General features: G+C 33.0%; 4 protein-coding genes across 5 annotated transcripts; 2 read left to right on the top strand and 2 right to left on the bottom strand.

The window, feature by feature from the left end:
- Positions 1-9: 9 nt before the first annotated feature.
- Positions 10-1,532, top strand: LOC139863073 (uncharacterized). 2 transcript variants are annotated; one of them, XM_071851717.1, is made up of 2 exons: positions 10-143; positions 818-1,532. In XM_071851717.1, the coding sequence occupies exon 2, from the start codon at positions 818-820 to the stop codon at positions 1,355-1,357; it is 540 nt and encodes a 179-aa protein (XP_071707818.1). In that variant the 5' UTR covers positions 10-143; the 3' UTR covers positions 1,358-1,532. The 2 variants fall into 2 exon arrangements, with proteins under 2 accessions (XP_071707818.1, XP_071707819.1); XM_071851718.1 differs by lacking the exon at positions 10-143 and adding an exon at positions 177-265.
- A 371-nt stretch (positions 1,533-1,903) lies between these two features.
- Positions 1,904-5,097, bottom strand: LOC139863072 (ACT domain-containing protein ACR9-like). The gene is made up of 6 exons (XM_071851716.1): positions 4,842-5,097; positions 4,386-4,604; positions 3,797-3,902; positions 3,298-3,649; positions 2,676-2,960; positions 1,904-2,390 (listed from the first exon to the last, which is right to left on the bottom strand). Exons 1-6 carry the CDS (start codon positions 4,993-4,995, stop codon positions 2,244-2,246), a joined length of 1,263 nt encoding a protein of 420 aa, XP_071707817.1. The 5' UTR covers positions 4,996-5,097; the 3' UTR covers positions 1,904-2,243.
- Positions 5,098-8,463: 3,366 nt separating this feature from the next.
- Positions 8,464-12,335, bottom strand: LOC139862030 (histidinol dehydrogenase, chloroplastic-like). Its single transcript, XM_071850577.1, is given in 14 exon segments — positions 8,464-8,952; positions 9,149-9,239; positions 9,380-9,550; positions 9,691-9,801; positions 9,942-10,001; positions 10,097-10,138; positions 10,226-10,288; positions 10,384-10,455; positions 10,867-10,968; positions 11,049-11,150; positions 11,291-11,363; positions 11,499-11,551; positions 11,669-11,808; positions 12,194-12,335. Coding segments are annotated over 14 exon segments (1,497 nt in total). The 3' UTR covers positions 8,464-8,677.
- Positions 12,336-16,096: 3,761 nt separating this feature from the next.
- Positions 16,097-16,414, top strand: LOC139865041 (ATP synthase small subunit 6, mitochondrial-like). Its single transcript, XM_071853594.1, has 2 exons — positions 16,097-16,287; positions 16,368-16,414. Exons 1-2 carry the CDS (start codon positions 16,167-16,169, stop codon positions 16,412-16,414), a joined length of 168 nt encoding a protein of 55 aa, XP_071709695.1. The 5' UTR covers positions 16,097-16,166.
- The last annotated feature ends 4,795 nt before the right edge of the window (positions 16,415-21,209 follow it).

Raw genomic sequence — 21,209 nt, 5'->3', positions numbered from 1 at the left:
AAGATACCATATAGTTGATGGTCTCTTTTGTTATTTTAATAGTTGAAGTCGATTCCTCTTTACTTTCTGTTGGTAGATCTCGACCACTCCGTTCCCCGTTCGATCACATCTCTATCTCTACTCTCTATTTCTCATTATTTTAGGTACGTATATCTGTCTCCCCTTAATCGATTGATAATAACTTGATACATAATTACTTCAAATCACGCTTTTAAAATACCTTAGAATTTTGCCGTCAGTTTGAGTTCTATTGTTTGTTTTGATTGTAAGATCACCTTACTTTTTTTTTCTAATTGAATTGAATCGAATCGAAATAAGTATGCGATCCAACGTCAACACTTTATTGTTTGTTTGATTTTGAATTATTATTCTAAGTAGAATATAACCGCTTCAGTTACATGATGTTAACCTGGTTCTGTTGAATTGAAATCAGGTTGAAACTTTGATCTTTCTAGGGTTTGAATTTATTTTTGGTGACTTTGAATAAGAAACTGAACTAAATTAGCTAAATTCTGTTACTAAATAGTGTATGTGCTACTGATAAAGCATGGTTCTGTTACGCGATCGATTTTAATGAACAGCTACCTAAGATGCAACTTTCAGTTTGATTGGTTCGTTAAAGTATTTTCTGAGAGTGAATTGATGATAGCATGATTAGAGAATAAAAAATTGTTATAGTACTGTCTGTTTATCCTAGATGACAATTTTAACCCATTTGTTTCTGAATGATTCAAATTCTAGGTTTTGTTTCGTCCTGTCTCTAACGTGTTAATACATAATCTAATAAGTTATAGTACTACGTAAAATGACTATGCAGATGGATAAGGGGAAAGGAGTGATGGGAAACAGGAAATGGGCTGTTGACTTCACAGACAATTCATCGGCACCTTCGTCTCGTGACATTCCGGACCCACCAGGTTTCACTCGTGCCTCACATGATCAAGATGATTCAACTATGAGTCGCCAAAAGAAAGATGCTGAAGCAAACTGGAAGTCTCAGAAAGCATGGGAAGTGGCTCAGGCTCCGTTTAAGAATCTGTTGATGATGGGGTTCATGATGTGGATGGCTGGAAGCACTGTTCATTTGTTTAGCATAGGAATAACGTTTTCAGCTCTTTGGCAGCCGTTAAGCGCCCTTCAAGGGGTCGGGAAGGTTTTTGAACCGTACAAGGATAATAAAGTAGACCTACTTTTACCCAAGTTAATATACATTGCCCTTAATTTGGGTGGTATGTTGCTTGGTGTATGGAAGCTGAACACACTTGGTCTTCTTCCGACTCATGCATCTGATTGGGTTTCGTCTTTACCCCCTGCACATGAAGTTGAGTATTCAGGCGGAGGTATTGCTCTACATTAAGATTAGTCCCTTGCTTTTTATTTATGTCTGTCTCTTTAAGATCTAGCCAGAGAACTCGTATGTATACTTTTTATTGTCGGTTATTGAACAATTACTTTTCTTTTGAATTTTTTGGTACTATAAATTGTATTTAAACCAGCCTATAAACAGGCAATTTTTGTTTCCGTGTGAGATATTTCACTGGACCAGTTACTCAGTATATCAGGTTTCAATCCATCCTCGTGATCATGAGTTACCGCTGATCTTTTGGGGCAGATAATGGCCACACGTTATGCATATTGTTAACTGTTGGAACTTAAAGATATAAAGTTGTGCTGGTGGATCGTATGATTAATCATTTTCTCTACTTAACCAAGATTTTTGAGTCTATTGAACTCCGATTCGTTAAGGAAGACTTGTCCAAAACCCATTATGGCTATTAGGAGCGTTACCCACCGCTAAATCTCATGTTACAGCTTAAAAGAGATTGTATAACATACACAATTTTGGGTTGAAAACTATGTGCAACTCAATGTACAGATCCATCAAATAAGTAGAGTTGAACACTGGGCAATGCAATGTTTAAAGCAAAGGTGTGCTGTCTGCGCCACTATTACAAATGCAATTCCATTATAAACAACAGCAAGTATATGTTACCATTATAAATACATTATGTTTTTACCGTATTAATCACAGATTATTACAATAAAAAATTGAAGCCTGTTGGGGTGTGTATATACACACTCTTAACTCATTTTGATCAACCTCTTGTCTTGAGTTTTGCTCTTTAATCGCAGTCAACAGTTCTCCAGCGATCTCATCATCTCAGGTCGGGTCATCGGTAGATTGCAGAAATTTGCATATGCCTCATGATCACTTATAGACAGAGGATGTGTAGAATATTTGTTCACCAGCCCATAAGTGTTCTTCTGACTTTGTCCACGATATCACTTTTAGCCCGATTGCTACTTAATGGAAACCCGCTAGTTTCATCCAGAAGGAACCTGTATACTTCCCATTGTCGTTGTGATGTTGAGTGCCTTCCTATCTCTGCCTACACAACCACAGAATAAAAGAAATCACGATCTAGTCTTCTTCTCGAGTAAAATCGAGAATACAAATATGTTTTTATGTTAGAAGCAGCAGCATGCATTTTATTAAATAATGTAGAAGTTCATGATTTTATTATCATTTTGTTACTTGTCTTGGTCTTTAGAAATGAAACATGCCCGAGGCGCTAATGTATAAGCAAATGGGTAGAAATTGCTACTTGCATATCTTAAAAAATGGGTAGAAACTGCCACCTTTGGTTTGTGTTATTTTGTTTAAAAATACTCACCGAGAAGACACATATCCCAAGCGTCTTTAACGCGAGTGTGACATCATAAAATACCCGAGGCCTCCCCTTCCCACATAGCTCGACGGGATTAGCAACCAAAAGCTCTGTATCAGGACCACGATTAGTCGTTACAACTCTCAGCGGATGTAACATCTCCTCCTTTAATCGCGAACATAAACCTGCCTGATTATCTTTATCTAACATCTTCGTTCCATCTTCTTTTTGAATAAACAAGTCCATGCTTCTGTACCCCTTAACACTAGACGAGATTCTTGCGTGCACAATCTGGAAAAAAAAAAACCCAACCAATTAAATGAACATTACATCAACACATACATTCCCAAGTTGCTAAAACATGTACTCTGGTCATCCAAAATAACAATTTGACTTTTGAAGTCTCTTTAAACTTTGACTTTTAATATTTTTGTTGTTTGTATTCAATGAAAATCATATCAATGAAAACATGTTTAAAACCTAATCCATTCATATAAATTTCATCAAATATGGCATATAACAAGCAAAAATATTTAAAGTCAAAGTTGTGAAAGAAAAACATTTAAAAGTCAAATGTGACATTTATTTTTGGAAGGAGAAAATATAAAGACTATAAGGTGAATCATACTCGTATATCGCAGTCTTTGGAGATCTTCAAAATGTCATAAACAAGGCCCTTTTGATCAAGACACTGTATCTGAAGTAAAGTATGAGTAGGACTTAGCAGATTATCAACAGTAATATTAGCCGTCTTAACTTTCGACACATCAGCACTGAGGGCCGGTGAGCGATCTTTATTGGCAGATAGGTCACTGCTGAACAATTCTTCAGCAACAGCTTCAGAAATACACGAATGTTGTTGCTGAATATCGTACTCGGGCCCTGCTAACTGAAGTTCACAGCTGATACAATACTCTCCTAAAACGGCACTAAGATGTTCACATGTTTCCTCACGTCTGATTCGCGTATGAAGTAGGTCCCTGTGAAACATACAACACACAGTTTTACTTGTCAAAGTAGCATATGTAAAAAGAAATATTAAAAATGCCGACAGATTTACATTTTCTAGATTATATATAAACTGAATTATACAGCTATTGTAGTAAAACAAGAACAAGACGACTTACATTTCATCTGTAACGAAAAATAGGTCCAAAACCTTTCCATCTGGGGTGGTTGTTACTTTGACTCGTTGAATTGCTAGCTCGAGTTCCGAAAGGACTTTAGTGACATCTATCAAAAGTTACGTCCAAATTAGAGCATATACTATATAACTAAAGGATGATTGGCTTAGCGGCATCAAGGTCTATGCGCCCGTGTTTAGGAGTTCAAGTCGAGGGTACAATATTTATATATTCTTGAAAAAAATCGTATCGGGAGGGTGAGTTGTCTTTAAAAAGAACAAAACATATACTCTCTCCATCCCATAAAAACTGTCCAACTTACCATTTTATCAAAGATTGTCCCTTACTTTAAAATCATTAAAGTTTTCCTTTTTATGATTGAAAATTTATTTAACATTAAATATAGCAATTAATTTATTAACTTTATAAGAGGATTAAATGAAGGAGACAATTCGTCAATGTATCTCAAATCAAACAAATAGTCAAACAGGGAGTATATAAAATGTATACTAACTCTTAAAAAGTGAAAAGAACAACAAAACCTGTTGCAAAAAAAGAACAAAACCGTTTGCAAAATTTTAAAATTGCTCACCATGGATTAACCCTTTTCGGTCAACGGAGAAAACAGTCAGAAGATAGAGTTGAGGTGGCTTAGAACAAGTAGTGAGCTGATTGAGATAAAATGCAGGCAAGTATGAAGGACAACAAGATAGAAGACGCTTGTTTAAGCTCTCCCAGTTAACCTTTAGTGACCTTGGCCGTGGGACCACCCACAGTACTACGTAACACCATCTTCCATCAGTTGAAAAATCTAACAAAAATATATATCATACAATTGTGAGCCATTAATTAATTCCAGTAATAAAAATAAAAAATTGTAATTGAAATAAGGACAACGTACGTACAATTGAACAATAATAATATATCTAACACAAATACATACACATATCCATTATAAAATTGGATCACAGAATTGAAACAAACAAAACGTGAATTTTTGAAAATCTTTATGAATTTATAAAACTGTGAAATTAAGCAGGTGACGTACCTCCACGAGTAACATAAAGTCCGAATTCAAGTACAACACGTAACAGATCACAACCAAGCCCGGCTTTATCGGGGCAGTTAACCGTAACCACCGTAGGGTCGTTACAGGTCTTACCTTTTTCTATTAACACCACGTCATCCCACGACATCCCCATGTTTTCCGGTAACCAATATGACGCGCGTGTCGCTCACAACCGGAGACAGGCTGGTAATTCCGATAATTTTTGTGGATGTAATTTCACTTCATTCCACCCGTTTATTATTATATCTGTTGGAAATTGGTGGAAACATATAGGGTATTTGTAGTATAGCGGTGGGTTGGGTCCCAGCTGGTATAATTTCCACGTCAGCTTCACGACATATGACACGTGTCAACCTTTAGTTACCGATTGGTGGTGCACCGAAGTATGTGTCATTGCTGATTGATTTATTATTACTCCTATTCTATAATGGGGGATGATTCTCACACACACTTTTTTGATACTCACACACCAATTGAGTATTATTAGAAGAGTAAAAAGTTAAAATAGATGTGTGAGGATCAAAAAAGTGTGTGTGAGAATCATCCCCCTTTTATAATCCCTCCTTTTCAAATTTATTTTATCCCCACAAAAAACATAAGAAAAAATTTGTTACATATATATATATTTTTTAACTTTCATCTTATTCTTTAATTTTTATTTAGTATCTTTTTGTCCTACATAAATATAAGTAGGGGCATAAAAAAAATTTATCACAGTTTTTTTTTTCATTTATAAAAATAGACAATTAATTTAGGACACTTCAAAATAAAATAATGAATAATAGATTTGTAAAGGAGGTAGTATCTTTTTATGTAATATAGGCTATAAATTTATTGTTTATGTGTTATTGTCAATGTATATAAAGTTTTGACATGATAGATTTTGTTAGACTTACTTGGTGATGACTTGAAGTATACGACTATACGTGATATTTTGGTAGAATTTTATTGGTGAAGGATAAAGTTGATGAAATTTCTTAAAACTTTTTATGATTTCGTAGTAGACATTTAAAATGATGGATGGAGTAATTTATTTTATAAATTAAAAAAATATGTTTGAGTTAAAATATAATACTTTGTTATCAAAAGGTTATTGGTATTGCGGTATCTTGATGCATTTTTAACCAAGAGGTTGAGGGTTAAGTCTTGTTATAGACATATTTCGTAAATTATTGTAAATATTCGTGTAAAGTGTGTGTGAGTTTTCTTTTCAAAAAAATATAACACTTTGTTTTAATATAGTTATTATAAATTTTTAACAATAAATATTTAGATTTATTTTTGAAAATTGTTTTCTTTTCTTTTTTTTTTTTTTTTTCCTAGCTATTCAAAAATGTCACATGAAAAATTCTATAAATGTCAAAAAATTAGTTTTGCCGGTTTAACAGGTAACTGATTACCATTTATTTATATTAACAGATAGTGAAAGTTTATGCCCTGCAATCTGAGGCGTATCTATGGGCATGGCAATGGGGTCTCATGACCCTACTATCTTTATTTTTATTTTTATTATAAATTACTTTGAAAATCATACAGTAGACCACTAACTTTGATCGGTTGAGTGAGCTTTGACATCACGTTTGACTTCTCTACCAGTGACTTCAAACAACAGTTTAAAAAAATGCTTATTTTTATTGGGTAGTAACAACGAATATATGCTAGTGTAGCTTCACATTCAGTAGTTTTATATACACAAAAATAGTCGTGGTGTGTTCAATTAGTTTGTTTTTATTATGATACAAAAACGTATATTTTGTTTCAATGACACATAATGTACGATTTCACATGTTTAAAAGACCAAACCTTTTTTAAAGGCGAATGAGACCCGACATGAGAAGGGTTGGTCATTTAAAAATGTACATCACAATTGCTAGTACTTGTGACCAAACCTATCATGTAGTCAGGGTCAATGCTATCTTGTTTTGTTTTTTAGACACACAATCGAAATAATCATACCACAACCAAATGTTGATGATAACATATGGTTGTCATACAATGATTTCTAATAGTTTATTGGCTCAACTTTCACTTAATTCCTACCCTACTTTGTCTTTTGCCTGTACCACATTAGTGGGTGTGTGAACGTACATTTTTAACACTACTTTAATACAAGTATATAAGCAACAAGTAGTTTAAAATGTATTAAAAGGCCATTAAGATTATAAATTGTTCAAAAGTAAATGTTTATACATATATACGACTGACTGATGGAGGCAATCATCATGATAACGTAAAAGATTCATTGCGGTAATTATGTTTGACTTTTTTCATTGTGGTAAATCCTACTTTTTAGGGATTAGAGTTGGATGAATATTGTTACAGATTTTGTATAATTTTAACAAAAAGATTTTTTTTACTGCAGATGGCGATATTAATCGAGTCAAACGTCGATTTATTAGCGACTTGATTGTTGGTTAGAGGCTAAATTGAATTCCAGGCAGGATTTAAAACCCGTGAAAATTTGATTCTACAATTTTCATGGTGTCTCATTTTTTTATTTTTATAATTTTTCTTACTTATGGGTCGGAAGTCCTTTTGAAAGCAATCTCTCTATCCATTGAATATTGAGAGGGATGACTTTCTCTATTCTTGGGAGTGTTTCAATTCGGGTAGAGAAATGACTTGTATTTATTCTATGAAAGGGGAATGATTTTCTGCATCTCACCTCCCCCATACCTTGCATATGCAGGATTGGGTTTTGTTGTTATATTTTTTACTGCAAAAGACCATATCAGAATCCTTTTTCGAAAATAGACGTAGTGACCGTCGGAATGCGAAATTTATTCAGCAGTACCAGCGTTAACCACTCACCAATCAACACGTGTAACCCTCTGCCGCCGGAATGCTTATATGCACCCGGCAGTACCGATTCAAATTCTTGGTTTTCTTACTATATTGATTTATCATGTATGGCGAATGCTTATTGCCGGATATATTTCACATTCCGGCGGTCCGTATGTCTATTTTCGAAAAAGGAGTCTGACATGGCACTAAAAATCTCTTTGACAAAACCATTGTGATTATAATTTTATATACTTATCACTCACCGCGTCTCAAAATAACGGTTCAATTTTTTACTTTTGAATGTCTTTCATTGACATATTTTCTATCTATATCCAACACAAATTATAATATTTAAAATCAAAGGTGAAAAAGAACATTTTCAAAAGTCAAAATGAGAGTTATTTTGGAACGAATGAAGTCTATGTTTGTATGTGTAAGGCCAAGTATTTACATCGATTCTTCATCATTTGGTATTAGAATGTATAGATGGCGAACGGATTCACTGTTGACATGGAAAGATATCATCTTGTTAATTGTATATTCGCTCGTCGAGGCAAAAATACAACCAATAGAGTTTAAAGACCTATGAAAACAAGTAAGAGAGCTTGAGATCAAACTCAACTCGCTGAAAAAACATAGTATGATTCAAGGATTTGAAACGACGATGAAGAAGAAGTCAATCCTTTTGACGAATGATATAAACCATTTCATGAAAATTTTTAAATAGAATAAACTAATTCTAAATATAACGCCTGGGACGAAGGTGATAAAGAAGAAGAGACATTCTTTGGCAAACCATCATGAAATACATAGATGATTAACTTGATAAGTGTAATACTGTATAATTTATTGAATTCGAAATCCAGGTCTAACCGGATCAACAACCTGGCAACTACAAACTCAAAACTGATCATCATTTTGATATAACAAGGACAAACAAAACAACCTACCAAACAAGTTTTCCAGGTACAAATAACACCAAATTAGTTCTCTTACACACCCCACCCAATTCAGTTCGTAGAACAAGTTACTCATACAACCTGTCTTGCTTTGATGTCTGAAAGCCGAAGAGTTACAGCTCTTTTATGAGCATCCAATCCCTCGACCTCAGCCATGGTTGCCACATACGGACCAAGTTTTGCGAGCCCTTCTTCTGTTAAAGACTGGATTGTTATGTACTTCAAAAATGAATCGAGAGATACTCCACTGTACATTCGTGCATATCCATAAGTCGGAAGAACATGGTTCGTTCCGCTAGCGTAGTCTCCCACACTCTCCGGAGTCCACTGCCCTAAAAATACAGAGCCTACAAACAGAAGATATACTCAGTCTTTACAATTGATTTATAAGTTATGTTACGATATCTGCAGTAATTTTATATAGCATGGCCCACATAAGTTGTCTAGTTTTAGAGAAGTTGCTGAATAAAAAATTCATCTGGTAGGAAACATAATATTCGTGTAAACAAAAAGGGGTAAAAGCTACAGCGTTGAAGTCTTTACCTGCATTTTCGATAAAGCTCTCCCATTTCTCAGCATCTTTAACATTAATGATCAGATGTTCGGGCGCATACAGGTTGGAAAATGTAACTGCCTGAAAATTGTCACGATAGATCAAGTTCAGATATTGAACACTAGTCACGTAAGACTGATAGCAAAATACTTCATATAGACCAGTTGGAATATGTAAAGAATGTTTTTGACTGTGTAGAACACTAACAAAGAAACACGAACCTCGACCATATCACGTGCAAACACAGTGAAGCTGTGGCCAAGGGCTTTTGAAGCATATTCTCCTCTCGGGAGACTGTAGCACTGCTTGGTGATTTCTTCATCAATTGCATTTATATCTACACCGTCACCTGCAATTACCAGAACCACCTGGCTGTCGGGTCCATGCTCTGCCTGAAAATGGAAAACGGGATATGAGATGAAAAGAATATGATAATGACCGTCTTCATCACAAAAGTTTTAAAAGCAAAAACATTTTGCTAAAAAGAATAAAGAAAACTGCTTCTAGTACAAAATAAAATTTGAAATTTGACCTGAGAAAGCAGATCTGCAGCTATATGAACAGGGCTAGCATATTTGTCAGCGATGACAAGCACTTCCGATGGTCCTGCAGGCATGTCAATAGACACCATTGCCTCACTGTTCTGTAAAAACACACAATAAAAAAAATAAAAAAGCGTTATATAAACTGTGAAACAAGAATAGTTCACAACAGCATGAGTGTTAATCTTTCGTGTACACCATTGTGTACCAAGGCACATGAAATGTTTAGGAGACGTTGTACCTGGAGAATCATTTTTGCAGCTGTCACGTATTGATTCCCAGGCCCATATATCTTCTCAGCCTAAAATTAAGAAGTTCAAAACTAAGAAATAATTTATTCATTTATCAAGTAAAACAATTGCTTCTTTTAACAAGTCAGATGATTAAATGTTATACCTTAGGACAAGATGATGTTCCCCATGCCATGGCAGCGATTGCCTACAATAAGCACAACCAACAGAAATGGATACTCAATAGGAAACACTCAAAAAAGAAAACTATCTTCTAATAAGAAAAATTTAAAACCTGAGCTCCTCCAGCTTTGAGAATGTGGGTTACTCCAGCTTTCTTCGCACAATACAGTACCTCCTACATGATGTCACATATTAGACTTTAAAAATGAGTTTAATATTTAATATTTAACTAATCTATGATTAAAAACTTCATTCAGATGAGGCAATTACCTTGCAGATGCTTCCATCACTAGAAGGTGGAGTTGCGAGCACTACAGTTTTACACCCAGCAATCTGTGCAGGCTGAGGAACCCAGTACGCTAAAAAGTTAGCTTTCACCAACATAGACATAATTAGAGATGGCACAATGGGCGGGTCAGGTGGTTTTATTAACCTGATATAATCTTTTGTCCAATATGTAGATTTCTATTTCTATACAACGTGAATGCATTAACTATGATTACAAAATCAACTTCATTACTATCAAATCTAAATCTTGAAATTAAATAGATTTTAAAGACTGATGTATGCATTGAATAGGGGTTTTGAGCAACTTTCAGCCCGTATGACCTGTTCCTATTTAATCATAACTTTTTGATTTGACTGAAAAAGAAAATACAACTCTAGTCGAGTAGTCAACCCATTGACCCATAAATAGTTCAAAGTTGCCACCTTTATTTAGATATTATGATCAAGATAATTATCATATCTTACGATAGCAAGCATAAGAGCGGTTGAAGGTAAAACTGCAGTCCCTCCGGGAACATACAGACCAACAGAAGAAATGCTCCTCGCTACTCGTTTGCATCTCACACCCTGTATAACACATAACACAAAAGATTAATATTAACTCAGGGTTCATGAATAACAATGTTGGTATGACCTATATAACTTACTTTCATGTTCTCAACAACTTTCTCAACTGGTTTTTGTGCAGCATGAAATGCATAGATGTTGCTGTATGCCACATCAAACGATTGACGAACAGCTTCATCAAGCTGAAATGGAGTTAGAGCTAGAATTTTTTTAAAATAAATCTGTTTCAAGTTTACTTGCAAAAATATGAAGGCGTGTTGCAAAAAGCATTAAAAAGCTGATCACATTGTAAGGCAATAAATAGGTATATTCATACAAATACCTCTGGATCTGGGAGATCATTAACATTTTCAATTATCTTTTCTAATTCAACTTTGTCAAATCGTAAAGTATAACTGCAAAAGAATATATAAATCACCAGTTAGGTACAAGAAAATGAATTGTGATAGTTCCATAAAACAACTCCAACAGTCCAAAATATTTAAACAGATATACAAATAGAAGATCTAAAAGAAATTAGAAGCACCTACTCTATAACAGCAGCATCACCTCTGTTACGAACGTCATCAACAATGGGCTGGACCTGAGATTCAAAACAATTTTCAGTATCACCTGTGTTCAAATACCAATAGATAATTTCTCTAAATATATGCAGATTAAAGAAAAGCTCAAAATACATCTTACGAATAAAGCAACTCACCGTGCTAAAAATGGAAGAGAAGTCTATTCGGGGTCGCGCTTTAAGATTATTGACCTCCGACGGCGTTAGGTCAGATAACTTATACGATTTCATTGCACACGTAACTGTTTTAGAAAGGGTCACTGCATCAAAACCAACGTGTTAACGTTTTGAAATGAAAAGGCCGATTCACATTAATGCTTAACTATTACTAGTATTTTACAGAATCTAATTACTAACATGCATCAGTTTTACCTGGTAAAAAGCTTCTACGACCGTTAAAAAACCGTTTCCTGAAAATAAACAAAAGTAAAGAACTAGGGTTTAGGCTATTTATAGTTTTATACAAGGAATACAATACACACACATATATACAGAAGAGCTTGAAAATTCATGTTTTATTTGAACAACTGCAGATTAAATTTTGTCTGTTCATATCACTCAAATGGCTGTCATTTGGTTGTCACTAATCATAACAAAAACGACCGAAATGAGTAAAATTTTGGGAATCCATTGGCGGAGAAACAACAAGTGCATGAAGAATATGAGAATGAAACAATCATTGAAGTAAGAGAGACCTGATATCTAGAGCTCTGAAGGGGCCAATCTTCGATTGGCGTAAAGAATGTAAACTATGAGAATTAGGGCTCTGACTGAAAACCAGTTGATTATATGCTACAACTGACATTTACTGCAACACAAATGAAATATTCTGATTCCTGATAATCGATCGAAACGAATTTGTTTAAAAATACTTAAATTTGGAAAATTAATTAGCCTTAGGTGAACGAAAAAGTGTACATTTCGTTGAATTTGTTTGAACAGCTACGGCGTATATAAGTATTAAGTATTAATTATGTATTAAGTATATAAATTAAATTATCAACTGATTAATTAAGCAAATGCTAATAGTAATAAACTGAGAAATCGTGATGCTTACGATTATTTTGTGAAGTGTGAAGAAAACAATAGAGTAAGTCGATAAACAGTGGTGGTCAGAAGGAGCGACGACGGAGACCGGCGAGCGGGTGACGGCCGAGGACGGACTGTGCAGTGTTGTGAATTTTGTGGCTTCGACTGTTTTGTACAGTTGTATACTTTAAAGTACCGTATCCATATCTATATCCATTTATTTTTTTTAGTTTTCATTCATCCATATCCATATTCGTCGGGTGAAGTGGGTTAATGGATAATTATCCATATCCGTTTAAATTTATCTTATTTTTAACAATTATAAGCGGTGGTTCATTATATACGATCAAAAGTAAAAATTTTAATAGTTTATGCGACCGAAAGTCACATTTTTACTAATCTATATATACAAATATTCAATAAATAGCCTATTAAATGTGTAAAGATATCGACATGTAAGTTGCTTACTTTTAGTTACATGGAATCACATTTAAACCACCAAAGTACGATAAATACATTTAAATTAAACAAAACAAAATATAAGAATAAAGTTATATTTTTAGAAAAAATATAACGAAAGATGAATATGAATATAATTAATGAAATATCACTACATAAATGATACTAATTTGAGTGATAAATTTATATATTTAGTTATTTCGGGTGGAAGCGGGTTCATCAATAGATGAAATTTTTTCATCCATATCCATATCCATTTAGATCGTCCATATTCACGAATAATCGGGTGGATCGGATGGATATCCACTGAATCGGATATCCATTGTCATCCCTACTTTCAAGGATCATATTTCATGTATCGACAAATTACCCCCTTCATTTTCTAATATACTTAGAAACTCGGTTATCTAATTTTAATTCTAATTCTAAAATAATAACCAGATCAAATATAATTTTTTATACGGTTTGGGATCACTCATGGTGGTTTAAATTTTCTATTTATTTATAATTTCTTATTTTATGAAACTGTAGACGATGTATGGATCTTAGAACAAACGTATAACTAGGATTAGAGGCGGAAAACACTAATCTAGGTTGAGACGAATACAATTACCCTTCGGGATCGAAGAAAACCAACGAATTGTTGATGAAATCGACGCCTAAGGGTTTGTAATCGGTTGGGGTATAGTTAGGGACGATAACATGAGTTAACAAGTCATCTAGGAGATGTAGGGTTCGTAAACTAATCAAAAAACCCGACACCTCCATTTATATACTCTTGCAGTGACCATCGGTCGATGTTCTCTGACCATCGGCCGATGGTGCTTGTCCCTCGACCGATGGTGCCTTCCATCGGTCGATGGTCTGAGTTGCCAACCAAACAACTCGTAACCATCCTACGACATTGGTTAAACACATTAAACATTATTAAACGGTAACCAATATTCATACATGACTGAAATGTAACAAACGTTAACGATAGAACTATTACAAAAAATAGCAAATAATAGAACTGTGGATTAACGCACCAACATAAACACATAAGATTGGCCACAACATTTCTTTAAATAAAAAAATTTCATCATATGTTATTTGCGAATAGTAACGACAATATATAAAAATAAGAGTCATTGTGTAATGTCAAATATTGTATAAGATATATAGAGTGTGAAACATTAACTATGTTATGGTTGGAATTTTAATGAATAAAATACTGATATAAATATATAGGTTTATTGTGTATATATAAGTTAATGTAAAAATAAGCTTATATATGTATGTATTTGAAGGAAAAAAGACACCATAATTGGATTAAACATAATTACTTGTTTCTTGTAAGAGTAATAAAAATAAATTCAAATGTCAAAATATAAAAATATAAAAACAGTACAAGTAAACCAAGTTAAAATAGTGCGATATATATTTTGCAATTTGATAACTTAACTAGGGCATGTTTAATTATCACTTAATAGTATGTCTTTACTTTTTATACAGCTCTTAATTCAGTAAGTAAAATTATTATTTCTTTGTCACTTAATTTACCACTTAATCTAAAAATTGGTCTATTTACAGGAGTCATGGAATCAGACATCCCTCCATTATAAGAGGCAAATAGAAACAAAGATAAATTCAGAAAAAAGTAAACAGTCCCTTAGTTTCACGTAGATTAAAGGGGTTAGCTTGATAGTTGATAGTTATTAAATCTATAAGGAATCTAGCCCCTTTGTTTCACATGGATTCAAAGAGATTAGTTTGATAGATGAAAGTTTGCAAATCTATAAGGAGTCTAGTGTAATATTGATAAGTTGAACTTTTAGTGTATTGAAAAAATAGGTTCACATAATAAACTTTTATCAATATGAGTATGTTTCAAGAATGACATTATACGTAATTACATTTAATCAGAGGCAGAGCTAAAAATTAGAACTAGGGGTGGCTTGATCTTTTATGATATAGTAATATGATAATATTAATTCAAACGATACAATAAAATCATTAAAATCATATTCCGCATAATCTTATAGTTATATGAATGTAAGTTAAAATTATTTTTGACAACTATGTATAAGAATCTAACTTGGTGTAAATAAATAAATAAAGAACTTAAATACTAGTAATTTTAACATGTAATCACATTTCTATTCCTCTTCCAATCTTTCAAGATTTCAAAAAAAACTCTCTTAAACATGTAAATTATACAAAATGGTATCTAAGATTAATTTTAAGCAATCAAGATTTCAAAATTTAAGTCCACGATATCTCTGAATAAAAAAGTTAGTATAACGGAATTTTATAAACATGGAATTATTTGGTCACAAAAGAAAATTTTAAATTAAACAATGTAACGGAAAAAGAACAAAATGAATATAAAGTTATTACCTAGTAAAATGAAAACACAGATACAGATGGTAATATAATGGACTATTGGACGTTATGGTTATTGCCTGTATATACGTATATATATATTGTTATTATTATACTTAACTATTAGTTATTGGAGGTGGCTTATGAGTAAATATTCCCAAATTATCATACATACCAATTAAAAGTTAGGGAGGTTGAGGGTGGCTTAACACCCCCTAGTCACTCTCCTAACTCTGCTACTGCATTTAATATTTAATATTTAATATATAATTGTATATAACAATATTTGATTGTTTTGTTTTGAATGTTTGTAGTTTTGGGTTGGTTTTGTATTGTAGTGTTGGATTAGGATATTCCCTGTCCAGGTTTGTATGTGTTTGAAAATTAATATATTTTTGCCTTGGGAAAAAAATATATTTGGAAATGTACTTTGTATAATGATAACTACATTAAAACTTAGTATTTTGTTTATATTATATTTTAAATATATTTGAATGTCATATTGTTAAATGTTAAATACATAACTAATATTGAATTGATTGGTAAAAAAAATCTAACAAAAGTCAAATAATCTACCCGTGTATTACCAATAAAAAAAACTTGGGGTACTTGAATTTTAGAAACAAAAACTTAAGAGGGTGATTTTGCTCAAATTTGTAACTTGGGTAAAAACCCAACCGGACCCGACACAACCCATATACTCATATAGACTTGAGAGAAACGACGTTTTGCAAAATCACATTTTTAGGGCACAGAAACGAGAAAACGATACAAACAAATTAAAATGAGGAAATTCGATCCATGGGGAGTGTTTTTCAAGCGCGAATTTGAAAGGTGCTGGCCGTTCCTCGTTGGATTCGCCGTCACCGGCACTATCATCACCAAGTTTTCTCTCGGTCTCACCGGTAATTAAACACTTTCAACGATATATATCTATCAATCAATCACGTTGTATTTGATTACCTGAAAATTGAAATGATTGCAGAGGAAGACCGCAAGAACTCTACTTTTGCTCAGAGGCACAAGAAGTAAGTCAACTTTCCAATTTTCAGTGTTTAGATCTATTAATGGATGCTTGTTTTGATAATTTAGGTTTTAATATCGTTGATGGTGTATGTATTCGGAGTGCTAAATTGATTTACCATAGATTAAATAAATTAATGTGCTGGATGGGATTAATTTGATTTGTTTAATACTTAATGCGATCCTTGAAAACGTCTACTTTATAATGTAAAAGGATGACAATGTGTTTTAACAGTTACTAGGTTACAAACTCCCTTTAAGAAGGAAAAGTAATCTAGGAATAAATAAATTATAGTCGAAAGGAAATCTCGGAATAATATATTATAGTAGTTCTTATGGTGTAGGTATTATGTGATTCTGAATTGTATCTTGTCGTTCAATTGAGAATTGGCTATTCGCTGGCTTCAAAGTTGCCTCCTTTGACTCATGTTTTATAACCAATATCATGACTGATATTATGTAGTTGTATTTAGTATGATAGTCTAGTTTTAATGGTATATGAACAAGCAGCATAATGTTAGGACCGTCTGTATCTTTTAGAAACAAATATTACAAACTTGAATTTGCTTTGAAACATGTAGCAATCGGAAACTAATAGAGACTATTCAAACTCTATTTTGAGAACGTTGGCCTGGGTGGATCTATAAGAGACCAAGTCTGTTGGTCCATCCTGTCATTGTTAACCTGTCTGCATGTGTAATACTGTAATCCTTAGTTTGAACCTTGAAATTACAAGGTGTTTTTGCTAATAATTATGATGATCAGTTAAAATTATAAAATCCTTAATCTGATTTGTGCTTGGAACACATATTGTTGGTTTATATGGTTTATTTGACCATAGTTCATAGTTTACCTACAAGATGTGTTAAATATTTATTATTGCTAATTGCTAATTTATTGAATAAAGGGATTAGCAAGTTATTAAAGTACATCTTGGGTGATGTTTGATACATTTGGCCCGTCAGAGATTAAAGATGACCCGAGTTGACCCGATCATGAGTAAATGGGTTGAAATTGCCACATATAGCCTTGAACCTATACGTTGCTTCTCTATGGCCCATCTTTTCCATCCTGTTGCACTAACCATACGTTATTCATTCTCCATTATGTAATGATGCTTGTGTTTTTTTTGTTATTCCTTTAGTTCCCTTATGGACGTGAGGACGTCTCGTCTATCCAATTGTCTAACCTCTAATTACTTTGACTGGGTTTTGCAGCTGAAGTATGGATTTGGGTGTTCTTCATGGTTGGCATTTAGGAAGATTCGCCGACAAATCTTTGCGTTTTCTGCCATTTTAAATATAATCTGAGATTCCTTTTAAATGTTTGAATTCGAGCTTAAGCTTGATTGACTTTTCATAAGGCTATTTTTATTTTGTTTATTAAATGCTTTTTGTTGCATTCCTTTGAACTTGGTAAGGAGATACAATTTTGTTTAAGTCTCTGTTGTACAACAAGGCTACTTTTCTCAGCTCAGTGAGAATTCAGTTGTTTTTGTACCTGTTAAATATGGGGACAAACTAAATAATGAATTCAAGTATAAGTTTTGTTGAGATCTATTTAAATACTTACGTTATAGGTGTGACCACGTCTAGTGCTTGGGATCACAATCTGACACTGCAAATGATGATGTGGTGTGCCTAACGATCTTTAAACCCTTGATATCAGGAAGCCGAGCTAAAACTGGACATGGGCTGCTGATTTACTTATGTCCTAACAGTAGCGTTGTTATCTAAGCAAACTGATTTGAATTAGGCTTATGTTTGAACCAAGTTAACAATATTTTCAAAATTAGGTACTACTCCAGGTTTGGACCATTGACCACCACTGGTAAAGATAATTATCTTGTAAACATAACATCTTAAATGCCTTCAGTGCATCAGAATAAAACAAATCAAAAAGGTCATAAATAGGATAGCATTGACAACCTGCACATCATCATACAAATGCCTTGAATGAAGTCTGTGTAGTCTTGGTGTAAAACTGTCTACAAAACTTCTCCGCAGTTCCAGATTTATGTTGAAAACTATTTATAGTCCACCATCAACTGTATTACTGAAAAATTGACCGATTGAAATTGGGTAAAAAGTTGGTCTTCACATAAACAAAATTCCGGAATTAACAATCTCAAATTAACACAAACATTTGAAACAATTGACAGGAAATCTAATTTCCTATTTTTTTTTTTTCACCGAATATATACCATTTTTATATTTAAGTATATACTTTCCCGTCACATAAAAATAGTTCACATTACTATTTATATATTTTTCAAAGTAAATGTTTTATTACTCAAAATAATAATAAAAAGTCACTAAAGTTCCAATTACACTCTTTTTATATATAAAAGTCAGCAAAACTTTTAATAATGATTTCATATTTGTCTCATTTTTACATTATTTTAGAAGTTAGTTAATTATAATGACTTTTTAAATGAAGAGTAAAGTGGACATTTTACTAAACTATTGAAATTTTTTTGTTGAATTTAATCTGGGACGGAGGGAGTATAAGTTTATCAACTCAATTAAATTAATCTTTTTTTTTTCTTTTTGATAATTTGGGTATCCAACATTTTTTTGGGTAATATATCTCTTTTAATACTGACTTTTCTTATATAAATTAAGTTTATTATTAGTTCAGGTTAACTTTTATTTACAAAAAAAGAAAAAAAAGAAATGAAATTATATATGTTATACTAAAACGTATTTTGGGTGACGTTTAGCATTCTTCATAGTTTCATCCTTAATTACATTACAAAACTTTTACTTAAAGATACATGTTTACCTCTTGGTTTTTAACTTAATTATATGTAAGACCTATGTGTTAATTATATGTAAGACCTATGTGTTTTAGTGTTTAACTGGATGAATAATTTCCAAAAATTCAGCCTTTCATTAACCCTTACAAACTAAAAATGGTGGCCGACTTACAAACTAAAAATGGTGGCCGACGTTGTAGCTTCAGTTACATCGGACTGTCGTTTTGAGTTTGCGTTCACATTACAAACGGTCTCTCAACTTCCACTATATTTACACAACAGCCCCTCAAATTTACACTTTTTCAGGGGTACAAAGTGTAAATATATAATTTTATTAAAATAAAAGAAACTAATTCCACCCGAATTATCTTATGTTTATAGCCATCACCTATTTTGGATGAAATGGGGATGGGTTCGTAGTCGACTTAATCAATGTAGACAAGAAGAAGGCGATCCTTTCCACCCATCAACCTGCAATCTTGGCGAAGAACCTGAAGCACTTACAGGCGAACCAGTTCGAAACACCATTTTTAGTCTCATCTCCAGGATAGCTCGTCACGATTATCTTCTATCTAAAATTCTAAACCTTATTCATCCGCTCGTTCCGACCGACAATCATCCAGGAATAATAGAAGAAATTAACGAACTTCGCGCTCGAGTAATCAATTTGGAGAATATGGTGCAAAACTTAACAGCTTCAGCAATATCACCGGCACCCACAGTACCATCAATAACAGCACCAGTACCATCAACAATCCATGCCTCAACATCTCATTCTGTACCTCGAGTATAATCATCGTTCTACGTACCGTTCTACGTCAATTGTCTTCGTTCTTCATGGTGATTATGTAATCTCTAATGTTTTAGAGATTATATATTCTTGTTCTAACGGTAAATCAAATGAGTCTAATATCATATTGACTCGTTTAATCCATGATTACATCTGAAGAAAATATATATGTATATATGTTTTCATAAAGGTTGTAATTAAAAACTCTTTCGTACAAACTGTTAATGGTGAAAATATTTTAACGGGTAGGTAATACCCGATGAATATTTAGATTTCACATTAATAAGTTACCCTGTACATCCTTCGAATCTGATTCAACAGTCATTTACTATCCTACTTACATCCGCATATATACGAATTCGTTCATCACAGAATAACCATTTTCATTCAATTTCATATTTGAATTGTGACTTACCAGAAATCCAACAAGTGGCATAATGAAGAAAACATTGGACAAAATAAAATTTGTTAGAAACAAACAAATTAACTACGAGAAAAATTTGTTAAGAATCCACGCTAACTGTTCCTAGCTAACTGATTAAGTTTTATTTATCGCAATTTAATTATCGCAATTTATATTCTCGCAATTTTATTTATCGTCATTTAATTTCTGTTATTTATTTTACGCACTTTAAATATCGGGACACGTATACAAAGTTTTGACATATCATATCGACGCATCTATATATATTATTTGGAATAACCATAGACACTCTATATGCAGTAATGCTTGAGTTAGCTATACAGGGTTGAGGTTGATTCTACAAAAATATATATACTTTGAGTTGTGATCAAGTCTGAGACATGTACACGGGTCACGATACATATTAATTAATTCAAATATTATATATTAAACTATATATGAATTATTGAATTGCTAACTGTGGACTATTAACTTTGGACTACCAACATTGGACAATTAAAATGAATTAAAATATTGATTATAACATATGAAACTAAATATTTCTTCAAGTTTGCCACTTGATTTCATCTCAAACCTCATTTGTATCTTGACGATTACAATCTGTGTTCAAACCTTCATGATTCTTGAAAACACCTCAATCGAGAGGAAGAACCAACCGCACTTCATCTACAGAAGGAAAGATTTATGCATATAGATATGCACCTGAAAAACTCTCGGAAACTGAGTAAACGTTAACAAGTATCTGTGATAACTCCTTTGGCGTTGTTATTACCGAAAATAATTTTACAATCCCTGTCCAAATTAGTCAAATTTGTCATAGCTCCAGCAAATC

This window comes from Rutidosis leptorrhynchoides, chromosome 8 (assembly GCF_046630445.1).
Source record: "Rutidosis leptorrhynchoides isolate AG116_Rl617_1_P2 chromosome 8, CSIRO_AGI_Rlap_v1, whole genome shotgun sequence".
In the NCBI taxonomy this organism is placed as follows: domain Eukaryota; kingdom Viridiplantae; phylum Streptophyta; class Magnoliopsida; order Asterales; family Asteraceae; genus Rutidosis; species Rutidosis leptorrhynchoides.
The sequence above is the reverse complement of the archived record's forward strand: the minus strand, read 5'-3'. Positions and strand labels throughout refer to the sequence as shown.